This window comes from Thamnophis sirtalis, unplaced genomic scaffold (genome assembly GCF_051295495.1).
Source record: "Thamnophis sirtalis isolate CommonGarterSnake01/CBP01778 unplaced genomic scaffold, rThaSir2_p1.2 scaffold_11, whole genome shotgun sequence".
NCBI lineage: Eukaryota > Metazoa > Chordata > Lepidosauria > Squamata > Natricidae > Thamnophis > Thamnophis sirtalis.
The window spans coordinates 6,357,936-6,376,125 of NW_028261391.1; the positions used below are offsets into that span (position 1 = coordinate 6,357,936).

Consider the following 18,190-nt stretch of genomic DNA (forward strand, 5'->3'; position numbering starts at 1 on the left):
AAGTGCCAAGTTTTGAAAGACATGGCAGCTGGCTTCCGGGAGGTTAGCCCCCTGTCATGGGTAGCGTGAAGCCCTTGCCAAGGACAAGTTGTTGTTGGTTGACTTCAGGCCTTGACGTGGTCTTCGGGCAGCTGGCAGTTCCTTTTCCTCACCTCCGCCTTCAGGATTGTCTCTCCTTGTAAAATAGCTGGTGGGCCAGAATCTCTTTTACGTCGCCGTGCAGCCTGTAAGGTGAGATTAGAGAAGGCCACAGAGGTGTCAAGAAACGAGGAGACCCAGAGAGTCTTAACAACGTCCCCGAGGAGTGGTAGCTTGAAATACATCCTAAGCATCCTCAGGCATTCTCTGCTCATGGCTCACTTTTTTTTTTTTTTTTTTGGTGCTACCGTTCTTGGAACTTACCATATTTTTCAGAGTATAAGACGCACCACGCCCCAAGAGGATGAATATCTGCATGCGTCTTATACATTGAATCCAACATTTTTGGCCTCCCGAAACCCTGCCCTCACGCATCCCGTTTTTTTGCAAAAATGGACGTGCAGAGGGTTTGGGAGGCCTGCAAAGTAGTCTTGGGGGCTGGGGAAGCCAAAAACAAGTGAAAAAAGGGCCATTTTTTGCTCGCTTTTGCCCCCCCTTTTCCCCCAGTCTCCAGGAGCACTCTACAAGCTTTCCAAAGCCTATGCATGTCCTGTGTTGTTGTTTTTTGCAAAACAAATGGGCCCATTTTCACAAAAAACACCCCCCCCCAGCAGCATCTTGCAGGCCTCTCAAACTCTCTGCATGCCCCATTTTTCCCAAAAACCTGGGCGTGCAGAGGGTTTAGGAGGCCTGCAGAGTGCAAAATCTTTTTTTTTAAATTTACCTCTTCAAAATCTTGGTGCGTCTTATAGTCCAAAAAATAGAGTAACTATGCTGGGCTCAGGAATTGGGGGGTGGGTTGTGGGTTGGACCCATTAAGGCAGACTTCTCTCCAACTTTTCCGGCATTGTGGACCGGCCGGAGTGGGGGGGGAGAGGAGACGGTTCCAGCAAGCACCCGCGCAGTTCCATATGCACAATCGACGGGACCCTGCACCCACCCCTTACGCAAATGGAACGCGGGGCTACGCGCTTGCTGCCGCAAGTGAGGATTCGCAGGTGTACTCGCCTGTCACTTCCCGCTATACGGTTCCAAGGCACTGCGGGCCTTGGTGGTGCGGTGTTTAGAGTGCAATACTGCAGGCTACTTCCGCTGATCAGCAGCTGCCAGCAGTTCGATTCTCAAGGTTGACTCAGCCTTCCATCCTTCCGAAGTGGGTAAAATGAGGACCCAGATTGTTGGGGGCAAATATGCTGATTCTGTAGGCTGCTCAGAGAGGGCTGTAAAGCACTGTGAAGTGGTATATAAGTCTAAATGCTATTGCTACTGCCCTCCCTCCCTCCCTCCCTCCCTTCTGGTTGACTCAGCCTTCCATCCTTCCGAAGTGGGTAAAATGAGGACCCAGATTATTGGGGGCAAATATGCTGACTCTGTAAGCCGCTCAGAGAGTGCTGTAAAACACTGTGAAGTGGTATATAAGGACTGGCATCCCCTTGGGTATATCCAGCCGAAACAGCTTCCATGGATCGCCGTATCCAAACAGTGGCGTCAAATTTCCATGGAAGTCGCCTATACCCACGATGGGTGAAGAGGCGTCAAGTACAAGTACAAATACTAAATGCTATTGCTACTGCCCTCCCTCCCTTCCTCCCTCCTGGTTGACTCAGCCTTCCATCCTTCCAAGGTGGGTAAAATTAAAACCCAGTTTGTTGGGAGCAAATATGCTGACTCTATAAGCCGCTCAGGGAGGGCTGTAAAGCAGTGTATAAGTCTTAAGTGCTACTACTATTGGCCCGAGAATCAGGGACCCCTGGATTAAGGGGTGGTTGTCGATGCCTATATATCCTCATGGTTACACTAGACCCAAAATGCTTGTAGGCATCTTTGTCTACCCTGTGTAAAGGTGAGTCTACCCTGTGTAAAGCTTTGTAAGCTTTGTCTACCCTGTGTAAAGCATATTTTTTCTCCCCCCCCCTTTTCTGGTCCAGCAGATCCGAATACGAGATCCAAATCAGGGTGGCAAAGATATCACAGACGAAATAATGTCGGGCGCTAGAACTTCTTCTACCCCAACTCCTCCTCAGGTAAGGCAGTTTCTTTCCTCAACTCCATTTTCTCTTCCAAACGTCTCCCGCTTTGGCTGATAACAAGTACCTTGGTGTTTAGAATACAAAAGTTCCGGGACTAAATCACAGCCAACTTTTCTTATGGGTGAGCACTAGTAGCAATCTTAAGAGTTGGAAGGGACCTTGGAGGTCTTCCAGTCCAACCCCCTGCCTAGGTAGGAAACCCTACACCAGTGTTTTTCAACCTTGGCAACTTGAAGATGTCTGGACTTCAACTCCCAGAATTCCCCAGCCAGCGAATGCTGGCTGGGGAATTCTGGGAGTTGAAGTCCGGACATCTTCAAGTTGCTAAGGTTGGGAAACACTGCCCTACACCACTTCAGACAAATGCTTATCCAATATTTTCTTTTTTGTGTGTGTGTAAATATGTTTATTTTCATTTTTCATTTCCATTTCATACGGTCACATATATACTGTGCATAACCGGGGCCATATAACATTGAGCAATAAACACAGCCATCCCTCTTGTCCAGTGTTTTTCAACCTTGGTGACTTTAAGTCCTGTGGACTTCAACTCCCAGAATTCCCCAGCCAGCTATGCTGGCTGGGGGATTCTGGAAGTTGAAGTCCATAGGACTTAAAGTCACCAAGGTTGAGAAACACTGCTCTTGTCAACAATACTCCCCAAAATACAAACCCAATATACCACTTCAACCCTCCATACACCCTTTCTTTCGCCCCCCTCCAACTTTCCTTTCTCCCCTCCAACATTCCCCTCTACCCTACTTCCCCTCCCCCTCTATCACTCCTCTCTCCCAGTACACTCCCTCCCTTCCATCTCACCCTCCCTCCGATCCTCTCTCCCACCCTCTCTACCCCTCTTTCTTCTTTCCTTCTGTTCCTCCCTTCGGTGTATTTCTACTATCTATCAATATATTCAGCTTCCTATTTTCTTAAAAATTTCCAGTGTTGGAGCATCCACAACTTCTGGAGGCAAGCAGTTCCTCTGAATAATTGTTTAAAGGCCAGGAAATTTCTCCTTAGCTTGCTTCTCTCCTTGATTAGTTTCCACCCATTGCTTCTTGTCCTGCCTTCAGATGCGTTGGCGAATAGGTTGACAACCCCCCCCCCCTCTTCTTTGTGGCAACCCCTGAGATATTGGGATGATTGTTATTTATCGTACGGCACATTCACATCACATTTTGATTAAAACACACAGATAAAAATGTGAAATATAAAATGCTATAAATGTAGATGTCTAGATTTACAGATAATATTTTTTTTTGCTTCGTCACAGCCAGGAAATGAGCAAAGTCTCTATTATAAACTTTGCTTTGTCACTCTGATGCTATATGTGGGATAGTTTGTTTTTCAGCCCCACGGTCGCAATTCAGGGAGGCCGTTTTGCCACACTAATATGGGGCATCAGCGTGCCTCTCAGGGCCCGTGCGATTTCGGCTCAGTGTTGTCCGTATTGCACAGGCTGCTCAAATCAGGTGTGTGCGTTTTTTCAAGGTGAAGGCAAACCTTGATATTTTTTTATTTTTTTATTGAGAATTTTGAAAAAAAAAAAAACTTTTACAAATATTTACTTCTCTCCCTCCCCCCCCCCCAACTTTCCAGAACCAATACAGGGTATAAATATTTAACAAAAACATTCTAAAATAAACTTTAAAAAAAGTTAATATCATCTTTCATTTGAGCTTTAACTCCTCTTTGCTAGGCTAGCTCTAAACAAATGATATCCATTCCTTGTTTCTTTAGTCATAAGCTATCTGGAATTTCTTAGTCCCATATTTATTTTGAGTATAGTCAATCCATCTTCTCCGCTCCAGTTTATATCTCTCATTGGAATGGCCCTTGAGATATGCTGATATTTTAGCCATCTCAGCTAGGTTTGTTACTTTCAATGTCCATTTTTGAATAGTATGCAAGTCTTCCTTCTTCCAGTATTGCGCCACCAGCAGTCTAGCTGCGGTTATTAAATGCAAAACCAGGTTAATCTCTACAACTGTACAATCAGTAATTATACCTAACAAAAATAACTGAGGGGTAAACTTTATCCTTTTTTAAAGAACATTTTGCATAATCCACCATATTTTTATCCAAAATGCTTTAACCTTTTTACAAGTCCACCATATGTGATAGTATGTAGCATCAGCACAATCACATCTCCAGCATTTAGGTTGTAAATTCGGATACATAGAGGCCAGTTTTTTAGGATCTAAATGCCATCTATAAAACATCTTGTAAAAGTTTTCTCTCAAATTTTGGGCTTGTGTAAACTTTACATTTCTTACCCAGATCTTTTCCCATGTATATTTCCCATTATTGGTTCTTCAAAATTTTGGGCCCATTTTATCATAGTCTTTAACTAGTTCTGTTTGATATTGCCGGGTGGCAATTTTCTATCCAGTTGTTGCTTTCACATCATACAGGTAAAGTCCTTGACTTGCAACAGTTCATTTAGTGACAGTGTGGCACTGAAAAAGTGACTTACTTTTTCCGTTTGTAACCTCCCCATGATCGCTTGATCAAAGTTCAGATTCTCAGGGGACTGGTTCATATTTGTGACCATTTGAGGACTGTTGCTGTCCCCCCCAAGGTCACGTGACCCCCTTTTTCGGCCTTCTGACCAGCAAAGTCAGAGTCGGGAATCCAGATTCACTGAACAACTGTGTGACTAATTTAACAAAGGCAATGATTCACTTAACAACTGTGGCAGGAAAAGTCCTCAAAGGGGGCAAACTCATTTAGCAATTGTTTCATTTAGCAACCTGTTCTGACCCCCCTCGTCCCACACCAACACACACACTGAGCCAAAGATACGTTACGGCATTTAATTAACAGACAGACAGGTCCTTGGCAGCAAACCGGCACAGACAAGCTTGGGCAGCAATCCAGCACAGATAAGGCTTGGCAGCAATCCAGCCTGCCAAGCTCACCATAATGTTCTCCGACATTGATTCCTGCGTTGACTTCTGCAAGAGGGGTGTGTGCACAAGCAGTCTTTTTATAGTCTGGGGAGGAGCCTAATGGCCACCAACTGAGTGCAATTATCTCCTGTAACTGCGCAACTGTTCCTGACGCCTATTAGCTCTTCGGTGCCGGGCATCCAGGAACAACTCACTGCTGGCGTCCAGCTCACTCTACCTTGTCTCCTCCCCACTGGTCCAAGGCTCAGGTGCCTCCTGGTGGCCAACCAGCCTCTCTGTGCCCTTCTCGGAGTCGGAACCCTGTCCAGGGTCCTCCACATCCTCCAGAGCCGACTCATAGGGCCCCTCGCTGTTGGAGTCTGGTGGCAGCTCCAACGGCTGCTGCTGGGCCACAACAGCAACCTAAATTTTGGGTTCAATTGTGGTCGTAAGTCGAGGACTACCTTTATGCAGGAAGGTAATACGACTTGATCTGCACAAGAGTTTTCATCCTTCTCCCAAGCAGTTGCGTGGTTCCAGCTGCCATTTCCTTGTGTGCTCCTTAATCAGGGTGTCAGGGTATTACACCCATAGGAAAGAGAACTGTGAGGCAAGCAGGTTCCTCAAAGAACAAGTTTATTGGACATATCATATTGGCCTAGACTGGTGAAAACCGACTCTAAACGTTCCCACGGTTTTCGCCTAATTAAAAGTAAAAGTTTTCCTCCCTCTTCCCAACCCATCAGTCACATGGTCCAAGTTGAGTAGGCGGCATAAAACATGGTTCCGTTAAAAGATGGCGTGAGAAGTTTTATATCAAAATATATTTTATTCTTCATACGAGAGAGAGAGAGAGAGAGAGAGAGAGGTTCATATTTGTTTTCTTAAGCCTTCCTAATCCTTCTTTCCTCCTCTGTTTTCCTAGGCCGGAAGCGGTTCAGAGCCACAGGCCAACGGGGAGACACCTCATGTAGCAGTTATTGTCCGCCAAGGTACGATGGAACATTGATACGGCTGAACTGGATGATGTGTGTGTGTGTTTGTGTGTGTGAAGTGCAGACTCAACCTCACTTTTCTCTGTCCATAGAGAGGGTTGGAGTTGAACTTATAACAGTTAAAAGAGCCATGATGGCGTAGAGGTTAGAATGCAATTCCCTTTTATAGAGAATTACTCTATGATTCTAAAGGAAGCTGTATTTCCTTTTCGTTCTTTTGCCTTGTGCTTCAGTTTCGTTGCCTTATGCAATAATTTTATTTCCTCCCTTTCTATGCTTTGTTTTGCATTATTGAATCCGAAAGGGAATACAGGTAGTTCTTAACCCACGACCACAATGGAGCCCAAAGTTTCTGTTGTTAAGTAAGGCATTTGTTAAATGAGATTTGCCTCATTTTACGGCCTTTTTGGCCACCTTTGTTAAGTGAGTCGCTGCAGTTGATAAATTAGTAACAAGGTTGTTAAGTGAATCTGGCTTCCTCATTGACTTTGGCTTGTCAGAAGGTCGCAAAAGGGGCTCACACGACCTTGGGACACGGCAACGGTCGTAAGCATGAAACAGCTGCCAAGCATTTGAAATTTGATCACACGATCATGGGGATGCTGCAGAGGTCTTGACTATGACAAAGGTCATGTCACTTTTTTCATTGCTGTTGTAACTTTGAGCAGTTACTAAATGAACTGTTCTGAATCGTGGACTATCTGTAGCGTTATGACTCTATGGTTATCAGTTCAGTTCAGACAACCTGGGCCAGAAAGATCCTATGTGCTTTCTAGCCTATGGCCACTAGGAGGCAGACTCTTTTAAAATGAGTCAGCTAAGAGGAATACTGAGCCACGGTGGTGCAGTGGTTAGAGTGCAGTACTGCAGGCTACATCTGCCGGCTGCCTGCAATTTGGTGGTTCAAATCTCACCAGATTCAAGATCGACTCAGCCTTCCATCCTTCTGAGGTGGGTAAAATGAGGACCCAGATTGTTGGGGCAAATATACTGACTGTAAACCATTTAGAGAGGGCTGTAAAGCAGTATATAAGTGTTAAGTGCTATTGCTATTGTTACTGTACATAGCCTTTAGAAGACTCCTGGGGGGGGGGCGCAAATTGAGCAAAAAAACGGTCCTTTTTTCACTCATTTCTGTCTTCCCCAGCTCCCAGGAGCTCTCAGAAAGCCCTATAAAGCCTCTGCAAGGCCATTTTGGTGAAGGGGGCAGGGTTCCTGGAGGCAAAAAAATGCTGTATTCAGTGTATAAGACGCAACCAGATTTTCAGCCTCTTTTTTGTGGGGAAAAGGGAGATTCTTATACCCCCGAAAAATACGGAACCTCTTCGAAACCCTGGTGCGTCTTATAGGCTGAAAAAATACGGAAAATCAATTGTTGTGTTCCGGATGACTCAACCCTCTTCTTTCTCTTTCCCACCAGATGACCGTTCCAAGACCGGCCCAGTAGTAAGTAAACCGGTATCCTTGGAGACTAGTAAATCGGCTTCCCCATCTCCCCCTCCGCCCCTGACCGAGGCGGAGCCTGTGCAGCCGGCCACTGTGACGCTGGTGCGCCCAGAGAGCCCTGTTGCTGTGGACACTAGAGAGGAGCTACTGGAGGTCCCTGAAGACATCCTCGAGCCCGTTAGTACCACCACTACAGTGCCAGGAGGCCTTGTGCCCCCTCCGGAGTCCATCATTTTGGACACAGAACCTCGGGAAGAGGTCGCTGCTAGCCCTGTTTTGGAGATTCCTTCCCAGCCACCCCCAGAAACACAGGTGGATGAAGAGGCGGTAGCAGAAGAAGAGACAGTGGTTACCCAACAGGAGGCGCTTCAACCCGAGGAGCCTCCCGTAACGCTGCCGTGCGCCCCTCCCATTCCTTCTCCTCCGCCGGAGGAGGAGGTGGCCGAAGGGGAGGCCGTGGAGTCGAATGGGGTCTTAGAGGAGGAGCTGCTGGAGGCGATGCCCGAGGTGCCCCCGTGTGAACCAGAACCGGCCATGGAATCCCCCATTGCTCAGCCAGAAGAGCAGGCAATACCTGCCGGGATTGAAACCCCAGAGAAGCAAGAGGCCGAAGAGGCGGAGGAACAGCACGAATCGGATATCAGCCCCATTTCTGAACCCGAAGAGGTGAAGCCCGAGGAGGTGATTGTCCCAGCGGCCGCACCTGCTGTGGAAGAGGAGGCGGAGCCAGAGGAGGAAGTGGAGGAAATGGTCGAGGTCCCAGAGCAGAGTGCCGAACCGGTAGCTGCGCCCTTGGAGACCATGGAAGTGACGACGCAAGGTGAGTATCCACAGCACGTTTTCCCACCCAGCTGGATGCTACCTTTAAGAAGTCTGTGATCTACAGAATGAGGGGGTCCTCGGTGCTCTCTGAGCTTGGCTGTTTTCTTCCAGACATCTCATTAGCCAAACTAGGTAACATCATCAGTGCTAGTAAGGAGTGGGGTTTGTTCTCAGTTTAGTAGCTTGCCCTGCCGGTATTGATGGAAGTGTAGTTTTTCTCCTTGTTAGTTCCTCGATTTAAGTTACTGTTTTTGCTTCTTTGTCTGGTGTTAATCCCTGCTTATCTCTGTGTTGATTGCTGGAGAAGTACAAACTACAAGGAGAAACGCTACCCCTCCACCAACAGCAGCAGGGCAAGCTACTGTCTATAAACTGAGAGCAAAGCCCACTCTTTACTACTAGCACTGATGACGTTACCTAGTTTGGGTAATGAAATGTCTGCAAGAAAAGACATCCAAGCTCAGAGAGCGTCAAGGACCCCCTTCATTTCAACCCAGAGCTACAAATACTCTCCTTTATTGATATGCAGGAATCTTTATTTTCCCTTTTGTAATATAGAGATAGAAATTTCAAGTCTTCCAGGTTGGTTGAACGAAAGCAGGGGCCAGCAACGGCTCTTTCATCCCTCTGCTGTGGCTCCCTGTTGCTGGTCGGCCCCACAATTGATAGGGCTTTCGGTTAGGACAGGTAGAGGATAAAGGATGCCGCGCTAGGAGGAGACTCTATGGTAGGGGGACCCGGACTTCCGGTCGGCTCCAGAATTGAACGGGGGACTCTCCGGTTAGGACCTTTGTGGCTCTTTGACTGTTTAAGGTTGCCGACCCTTGAACTAAAGCATCCAGCATCTGTCACAAAGCCTGGCTGACTGGGGTTACTTAGAGTTCTGGACCACCTCAGAACAATTTCCACGAGCCATTCACAGAATCGGTTTGGGCCAAATTAAGATCCTTCCCCGTAGCTTTAGCTTTGCATGGTCTTTGGCAGGGTGCCATCTTAGATGACTCCATTCAGTGGTACCAGAAGGCTTTGGGTTGGTTACTCCTGCTTTTCACCGTGGGCTGCCATATGTGGGTGATATTTGTGGGCTCGTTGGTACTTTTTGAGCTTAGTTGGTAGCTCCTGAGTTGCTAGTTCCTGAGTTGGCATTATCAACTCAGTAAGCAACAGCTAGTCAAGGAATTGCCAAGAACATTCCCACCAACACTGACCCTTGTATATAAATAGAGAACAAACCCCACTTCCTTTTAGAACTGATAATGTTTGAGTTGAGTTTATTGGTCTTGTATGCCGCCCACTCCCGAAGGACTCCGGGCGGCTTACAATAAACAAGGGAAGGGGATAAATAAACAAAAACAACACTTTAAAATACGCAACGTTCACAGTTACCGTGGGGCTGGAATATTTCACAAGCCCCCCGGCCTGCTGGAGCAGCCAGGGCTTGGTGGCTTTGCGGAAGGCCGGGAGGGTAGTAAGGGTCCGGATCTCCATGGGGAGGTCATTCCAGAGGGCTGGAGCTGCAACAGAGAAGGCTCTCCCCCGGGGAGTCGCCAGCCGACATTGGCTGGCAGATGGAATCCGGAGGAGACCTAACCTCTGAGGTCTAATCGGTCTATGGGAGGTAATCGGCAGGAGGCGGTCTCTCAGGTACCCAGGTCCAATGCCACGTAGGGCTTTATAGGTAACGACCAGCACCTTGAAGCGGGTCCAGAGACTAATGGGTAGCCAGTGCAGCTCGCGGAGGATAGGTGTGACGTGGATGTACCTGGGTGAACCCACAATCGCTCGCGCGGCTGCGTTCTGGACTAACTGAAGTCTTCGAACACTCTTCAAGGGCAGCCCCATGTAGAGCGTGTTACAGTAATCCAGTAATGTTACCTAGGTGGGTAATGAAAAGTCTGCAAGAAAGCATCCAAACTCAGAGAGCCCCCAGGACCCCACAGTTTAACCCTGAATTACAAATATTCTCTCTTCTGGGTGGTATTGAGGGACGCGGTGGCTCAGTGGCTAAGACGCTGAGCTTGCTGATCAGAAAGGTTGACAGTTCGGTGGTTCGAATCCCTACGGGCTACGTAATGGAGTGAGCTTCCATTACTTGTCTCAGTTTCTGCCAACCTAGCAGTTTGAAAGCATGTAAAAATGCAAGTAGAAAAATAGGGACCACCTTTGGTGGGAAGGTAACAGTGTTCTGTGCGCCTTTGGCTTCGAGTCATGCTGGCCACATGACCATGGAGACGTCTTTGAATAGCGCTGGCTCTTTTGCTTTGAAATGGAGATAAGCACCGCCCCCTAGAGTCAGGAATGTCTAACTCATATGTGTGAGGGGGAACCTTTTACCAACCTCTGACTTAGGGTTCCCAAGAGCATGAAGCAAAGTCCTTCTCCTGACTAAAACCCCTTTTATTAATTGACTGTGAATTCTGCTCATTCACATCCAGCCAAGTCTTTCAAGGGAGGATTTACAGCCACAGACCTTCTCTGGCCTGGAGAGCTGCCAGGCCGATATCTGCAAAACCTTGCAAGGAATCTTGGAGAGTCACGAACCAATTAAGCGAACTAAATGTCTCCTGCAAACTCCACTCCCCTTTTGCTCCTCTTTTAATTCCTCTCTGAGGGGCCATTCATTTTTGGCCTTACTCCCAAGCCGACCCCTGTTCTTTAGCTGTTCCCTTCGTCTGGCAACTCTGTGCATGCGCACACTGGGAACAGGCTCCAGCTGTTCTTCTGCCTCACTGATGTCTGACTCTGAAGGCAGCTGATAACTGTCAGAGGGCCCTGGCCCCCTCTCTGCCTCCAACACAGAGCCCTCCTCAGAGCCTTCCCCAGACTCCAGGACTGGCCAGTCTTCCTCTCCAATTACCTCCAATTACCTCCAATAGACCGATTAGATCCCACAGATTAGGCCTCCTCTGAATTCCATCCGCTGGCCAATGCCGACTGGCGACTACCCGGAGGAGAGCCTTCTCTGTGGCTGCTCCGACCCTCTGGAACGAGCTCCCCGTGGAGATTCGAACCCTCACCACCCTCCAGGCCTTCTGCAAAGCCCTTAAAACCTGGCTGTTCTGACAGGCCTGGGACTAAAGAGCTGTTGCCCCCGTCTCGAATGGTATGACTGTTGTGTGTTTTTAAATTATGTATTGCTATGTTTCGTCTTTTTATTTTCTGTCTGTACCCCCCTTCCCTGATTTGAATTGTGAGCCGCCCTGAGTCCCCTTTGGGGAAAAGGGCGGCATATAAATCAAATCAAATCAAATCCAACCTCCTCACTCTCCAAATCTGCTGCCAGCTCCCTTGGCCGGCCACAACAGGTATTTTCTGTACACCAAGGAATTTATTGTCTTCCGAGTGTTTAAGCACTTCTGCCTTTGCTGGTTGGTCCCTTTCCCATCTTATAAAAGGTTCAAGGGCTGATCTCCCAAAATATCCCAAATAGATGCGATAGATGCCACGGCTTCTTCCTGCGATGCAACATCCTCTTATCTCTGCCATGAGCTATGCTTCTTTTTCCATCCCTGGAAAATGGCTTCAGAGCAGGACTTCGCACTAACTTCTTGTTTATTGCCTGGAGTGCCTTTCCTCGTTAATCTGGACTTACCCGTAGCTCTTGTGTCTCTCCATCCCTCTGTATAATTCCCTAGTAGCCGTATCGGTGCCAAAGAGGAAGCGAAAGTTGAAGGATCTGAACAAGAAGGAAGCCGTAGGAGATTTGCTGGATGCATTCAAAGAGGTGCGTAGCCTGCATGTTACCAGGGGGAAATTAATTAATGACTAATGCAATGATTAATGAAATGTTTCTGAACCTTTGCAACTGTTTAAGATGGCTGGACTTCACCTCCCAGAATTCCCATATTGTAATATGTGTTTTCTTTTATATTGTACACCGCCCTGAGTCCTTGGAAGAAGGGCGGCATATAAATCCAATAAACCTAAACCTCTATCATTATCTCTATCCTATCTATAATTATCTATCATATCTATCTGTCTATCATTTTATCACCATCCATCCATCTATCTAGCTATCCTCTATCATTATCTCTATCCTATTTATAATTATCATATCTTTCTGTCTATCCTTTTACCATCCATCCATCTAGCTATCCTCTATCGTTATCTCTTTCCTATCTATAATTATATCTATCCGTCTATCATTTTATCATCATCCATCCATCCATCCACCCATCCATCCATTATCTATCTTCTATCTATCATTATCTCTATCCTATCTATAATTATCATATCTGTCTATCCTTTTATCACCATCCATCTATCCATCCATTATCTATCTATCTTCTGTCATTATCTCTATCCTACCTATAATTATCTATCGTATCTATCCGTCTATCATTTTATCATCATCCATCCACCCACCCATCCATCCATTATCTATCTTCTATCTATCATTATCTCTATCCTATCTATATTTATCATATCTGTCTATCCTTTTATCACCATCCATCTATCCATCCATTATCTATCTATCTACTGTCATTATCTCTATCCTATCTATAATTATCTATCGTATCTATCTGTCTATCATTTTATCATCATCCTTCCGTCCACTCATCCATCCATTATCTATCTTCTATCTATCATTATCTCTATCCTATCTATAATTATCTATCATACCTATCTGTCTATCTTTTTACCATCCGTCCACCCATTTATCTATCCTCTATCATTATCTCTAACCTATATATCTATCTGTCTATCATTTTATCATCCATCCATCCACCCATCCATCCATTATCTATCTTCTATCTATCATTATCTCTATCCTATCTATAATTATCATATCTGTCTATCCTTTTATCACCATCCATCCATCTATCCATCCATTATCTATCTATCTTCTGTCATTATCTCTATCCTATCTATAATTATCTATCATATCTGTTTATCCTTTTCATCATCCATCCATCCATCCATCCATCCATCCATCCATCCATCCATCCATCCATCCATCCATCCATCCATCCATCTATCTATCTATCTATCTATCTATCTATCTATCTATCATAGCGCTTTTCAAGTCCTGAATTGCCTGTGAACCTTGTGGGTTTCAGTTGTCACTGTCTTGCTGTTGAAGAACGCACCAATTTCCTTTTGAGCTTAGAGATGACAGATGAATACGCCTCCTCCTCCTCCTGCAGAGAAAGGCGTTCGTTGCCACCTAGTTCATAGGATCTCTTTGGCTTTACCCCTCTTAGGTCAGCGAGGGGGGCTCTGAGACCGAGAACAATCCCCCAGTCCCAGCCCCAGAGCCTGAGGAACCTGCCCCAGCTCGCTCCCAGGAGGAAGCCGAGGAGACCTGGGAACAGAAGGAGGACAAGATGGATCCCGAGAAGCTGAAGCAAGCGGATCAAAAGTACCGCTACAAGGAAGGTGAGCCAGGTCTGAGCAGCACTTACAATTTGGGAAAGGTGGGGAGGGGGGGGGGCTTCCCATTGAGTCTTCTGTGATGACCTCCCTTTTGAGCCATCGTGTCTGGGCCACTGATAACTCTGATGGAACTGAGGATCTGAGCAGACTCATTACCCAAGGAGTGGTTGGCTTTTCTTAGATTACAGCCATGGTGTTGTGGTGGCCCACCAGCAGCCAACGGAGCTGGCAGCAGAGTCAGACAGTGAGGAGGTTTGGGGAGGAGCATGGGCCAGTCCTGAGGGTTGGGGAAAGCTCAGACGAGGGCTCTGCGTCGGAGGCAGAGATGGAGCTAGACAGCAGCAAGGCAGAAGAACAGCTGGAGCCTGTTCCCAGTGTGCGCATGCGCAGAGCTGTTAGAAGATAAGAACAACTAAGAAAGCAGGGCCGACGTGGGAGTAAAGCCACACCTTGGAGGTGATTGGCCCCTCCTTTGGGAAACAAAAGACGAGTGATTGGGGAGGGGGCTTTTGCAGGAAACAATCAGTTAATTCCTTAATTCCGTCATGTTCAAGAGAGAAAAGTTCTGTTTGTAACTATAAGAGATTCTGTGCCAAGTGTTGCCTTGCCCTGTGGTTTGGAACTATTACTTTGGCAGCTCGCCAAATGAGATAAGGTTGGTATTTGATAAACAACCCTCTGAAAGACTGTTTGATAAGCTTTGCTGGCTATGAATGAAAGGAATTCACAGTCGTGTCAATAAAAGAGGATTTGCAGGGACCAAGACTTTGCTTCTGAATGGCGCTGGGCCCGGCTGGAAAGGGGGTTTGCCGGGTGGCTGCTCATGAGTGTGGTCGCTTCATGGCTGCTGTGTTGCACTCCTGCGACAGCGCAACACAGCCATTCGCTCATGAGGCTATGCCCGGCTCTTTGGGAGCCCGCTTGCAAGAGATCAGCCGCCCAGCAACCCCAAAACAAACCCTCCCCTCATAATAAGGCCCAAGCCATATTTTGTGTGTAAAAAGAAAATAAGACCCTGTCTTATTTTCGGGGAAACACGGTACTCAAAGTGTCCGCTACTGGTTCTCCAGAACTGGTCAGAATCTGCTGAATGCCACCATCTGGCTAATTAACCTTCTTAAACTCGGGCTTATTTTTGGTGTAGGGCTTATATTACGAGCATCCTGAAAAAATCACGCTAGATCTTATTCTCCGATTGGGTCTTATTTTCGGGGAAACACAGGAGCACATTTGAGTGTTAAAGCCAGCAAACATCTATAACATTATATCTCAACCTCAGCAACTTTTAAAATCTATGGACTCCCAACTCCCAGAATTCCCCAGCCAGCATGGCTGGCTGGGGAATTCTGGGAGTTGGGAGTCCACAGATTTTAAAGTGGTCATAATTGAAAAACATTGGCCATGCAAACAAGCGAAGCACCGTTCGCGAGACGCAGGCAGCACACGAAACCACGCCCCCCCCTCCGGTCCGCGGGAAAAAAACCCTCCCTCTACAGATCCCTGCTGCCCGACAAGTTCAGGGCCGCCACTCCTGTATATATGACCTACTTGAAGGATGCTCCGGTTTCAGCCTTTGTGCTCTTATTTCCCTTAACAGAGCAGTGGAAGCCCTTGAACCCCGAAGAAAAGAAGAGATACGACCGGGAATTCCTGCTGGGGTTTCAGTTCATGTTTGCCAGCATGCAAAAGCCGGAAGGATTACCCCAAATCAGCGACGTGGTGTTGGAAAAGGTCTGTCCCTCCACTTCCTTTTCCTCGGATGTCCATCAGAATCCTCCCTCCCTCCCTCCTTCCCCTCCCTCCCTCCCTCTCTCTCTCTCTCTTTCTCTCTCTCTCTCTCTCGTATGAGATGATCGAAGAATTCCTTTGCTAGAGTTTCTTTTTTTTATTGTTAAAAAGTTTTAATAAGTTTTACAATAGTATACCTTTCCCCTTCCCTCCCTCCCCCCCCCCCAACCTCCCAGAGCAAATACAGGGTATAAACATTTAACAATCACACACTGAAATAAACTAATTAACTTTAGCATCGTACCTTCGCTTGTACTTTAACTCCCCTTTTGTAAAGCGAACTTTAAATGAATTGTAACATTCCTTGTTCATTCATTCATAAGCTAACTGAAATTTCTTAGTCCCATATTTATGTTGAATATATTCAGTCCATCTTCTCCATTCCATCTTGTATTTCTCATCTGAGTGGTCTTTGAGGTATGCTGATATTTTAGCCATCTCAGCTAAGTTTGTTACTTTTAACGTCCATTCTTGAATAGTAGGCAATTCTTCCATCTTCCAGTACTGCGCCACCAACAATCTTGCTGCCCCGCCTTAGGTATAAAAGCTGGCTTGATGATTTTGGGCCAATCACGAGGAGAATGTGAGTTCTATAGTCATGAAAACTAGCTGAGTGACTTTTGGCTAGTCACACACTCACCCCTACCCACTTCACCAGGTTGTTGTTGTGTATGTGTGTATGGGTGGGTGGGGGGGAATATGAAGAGGAAGGTAGGTTGTGTTGTTCTACTTCGAGTTATTTCTAAAAATAATAAAGGCGGGACGCAGGTAAATAAAAAATTAAACTCTCCTCCAAAAACTAGGAAACAGAAACTACAGGTTGACCTCTGGTCCCTTCCAGGGATGTCGTGCCCAGCTCTTACCTGAGCCAGGAAATGAATGGTGGACTCTGACCAAGGCAAAATTGCCCATCCCAGTTTTAGGCAACATGGGATGGTGGGATGTGGTGGCTCAGTGGCTAAGACGCTGAGCTTGTCAATCAGAAAGGTCGGCAATTCAGCGGCTTGAATCCCTAGCGCCGTGTAACGGTGTGAGCTCCCGTGACTTGTCCCAGCTTCTGCCAACCTAGCAGTTCGAAAGCACGTAAAAAAATGCAAGTAGAAAAATAGGGACCACCTTTGGTGGAAAGGGACCTTCGGGGTTGAGTCATGCTGGCCACATGGCCACGGAGACATCGCCAGAAAGCGCTGGCTCTTTGGCTTTGAAACAGAGATGAGCCCTGCCCCCTAGAGTTGGGAACGACTAGCACGTATGTGCAAGGGGAACCTTTACCTTGAGATGGTGGGATAATGAAGACTGCTATGATTTGTCCCAGAAAGTTGTGATGGATCTGCAGTTCTTTTGAAGTCACAGAATTTCAAGACTTATAGGTTATAGGCAATCAACTCTTTTGTAAACCATCATAGGCCTCTCATGTTAATTTGTCCTGCTTTTTGCCTTCTAGGTGAACAAGATGCCCCTGCGTCCCCTGGACCCTGTACGTTTGAGCACCATGAACTGTGGACCAGACTTCACACCCTCTTTTGCCAATCTGGGCCGTCCAGCCCCACCCAACCGTGGACCGGTATGTTCCTTTGAAGGTCTTATCCTGGTGAGAGGCGTTTCCTGCCCTCCGGGTCTGCATGATGAACTCCAAATTAGTGCCATCGTGTCTGGGCCACTGATGCTCTGTGATGGAACCGAGGAACTGATCTGGCAACCCAAGTTGTTTTACCCGAACATAGCTTTTGGGCGGGGAGGGGAGGAGATAGCTTCTAACTATGGAGCCCATGCTTCTCTTTAGAATGCTTGTTTCGGCAATGTTTGTAAAATCAATCTTTCTTTCTCCCTCTTTTCTTTCTTTCTCCCTCTTCTCTCTCTCCCTTTACTTCTCCCCCTCTCTCTTCTCTCTTTCTCTTTTTCTCTCTCCCTCTTTTCTTTCTCTCCCATCTCTCTCTCTCTCTTCCCTCTTCTCTCTCTTTCTCTCCCCCCTTTTCTCTTTCTCTCCCTCCCGCCCTTTTCTCTTTCTCCCTCTTATCTTTCTCTCTCTCTCCTTCTCCCTCTTCTCTTTCTCTCACTCCCTCTTCTCTTTCTCTCACTCCCTCTTTTCTTTCTTTCTCTCCTCCCTTCCCCCTCCCCTCTTTTCTTTCTCTTTCTCCCTCTTCTCTTTCTCTCCTTCTTCTTCTCTTTCTCTCTCCCTCTTCTCTCTCTCCCTTTCCTATTCCCCCTTTCTCTTCTCTTTTTCTCTCTCTCCCTCTTTTCTTTCTCTCCCATCTCTCTTCTCTCTCTCTTCCCTCTTCTCTCTCTTTCTCTCCCCCCTTTTCTCTTTCTCTCCCTCCCGCCCTTTTCTCTTTCTCCCTCTTATCTTTCTCTCTCCTTCTCCCTCTTCTCTTTCTCTTACTCCCTCTTTTCTTTCTTTCGCTCCTCCCTTTACCCCCTCTCCCCTCTTTTCTTTCTCTTTCTCCCTCTTCTCTTTCTCTCTCCTTCTTTTTCTCTCTCCCTCTTCTCTCTCTCCCTTTCCTTCTCCCCCTCTCTCCTCTTCTCTCTCTTTCTCTCTCCCCTCTTCTCTTTCTCTCCCTCCCACCCTTTTCTCTTTCTCTCTCTCCTTCTCCCTCTTCTCTTTCTCTCACTCCCTCTTTTCTTTCTTTCTCTCCTCCCTTTCCCCCCTCTCTCTCCCCTCTTTTCTTTCTCTTTCTCCCTCTTCTCTTTCTCTCTCTCTCCTTCT

The 18,190-nt window shown here is 46.8% G+C and overlaps 1 protein-coding gene and 2 non-coding genes across 22 annotated transcripts in view; all 3 read left to right on the forward strand.

The window, feature by feature from the left end:
- Positions 1-18,190, forward strand: part of EIF4G1 (eukaryotic translation initiation factor 4 gamma 1) — a 138,022-nt gene that overhangs the window by 84,774 nt on the left and 35,058 nt on the right. For 12 of the 20 annotated variants that reach the window (XM_087725127.1, XM_087725133.1, XM_087725140.1 and 9 more), the window contains 7 exons: positions 2,067-2,162; positions 5,985-6,051; positions 7,475-8,320; positions 11,958-12,046; positions 13,527-13,710; positions 15,296-15,429; positions 16,931-17,050. In XM_087725127.1, coding sequence (XP_087581253.1) covers positions 2,067-2,162; positions 5,985-6,051; positions 7,475-8,320; positions 11,958-12,046; positions 13,527-13,710; positions 15,296-15,429; positions 16,931-17,050 — 1,536 coding nt within the window. The remainder of the gene's footprint in view (positions 1-2,066; positions 2,163-5,984; positions 6,052-7,474; positions 8,321-11,957; positions 12,047-13,526; positions 13,711-15,295; positions 15,430-16,930; positions 17,051-18,190) is intronic. The other 8 variants (XM_087725139.1, XM_087725143.1, XM_087725146.1 and 5 more) reach the window with 4 other exon arrangements.
- On the forward strand, positions 13,770-13,845 carry LOC148043511 (small nucleolar RNA SNORD66). The gene has a single exon (XR_015698114.1). It is a non-coding gene; the product is annotated as a small nucleolar RNA SNORD66 (small nucleolar RNA).
- Positions 17,104-17,182, forward strand: LOC148043512 (small nucleolar RNA SNORD66). The gene has a single exon (XR_015698115.1). It is a non-coding gene; the product is annotated as a small nucleolar RNA SNORD66 (small nucleolar RNA).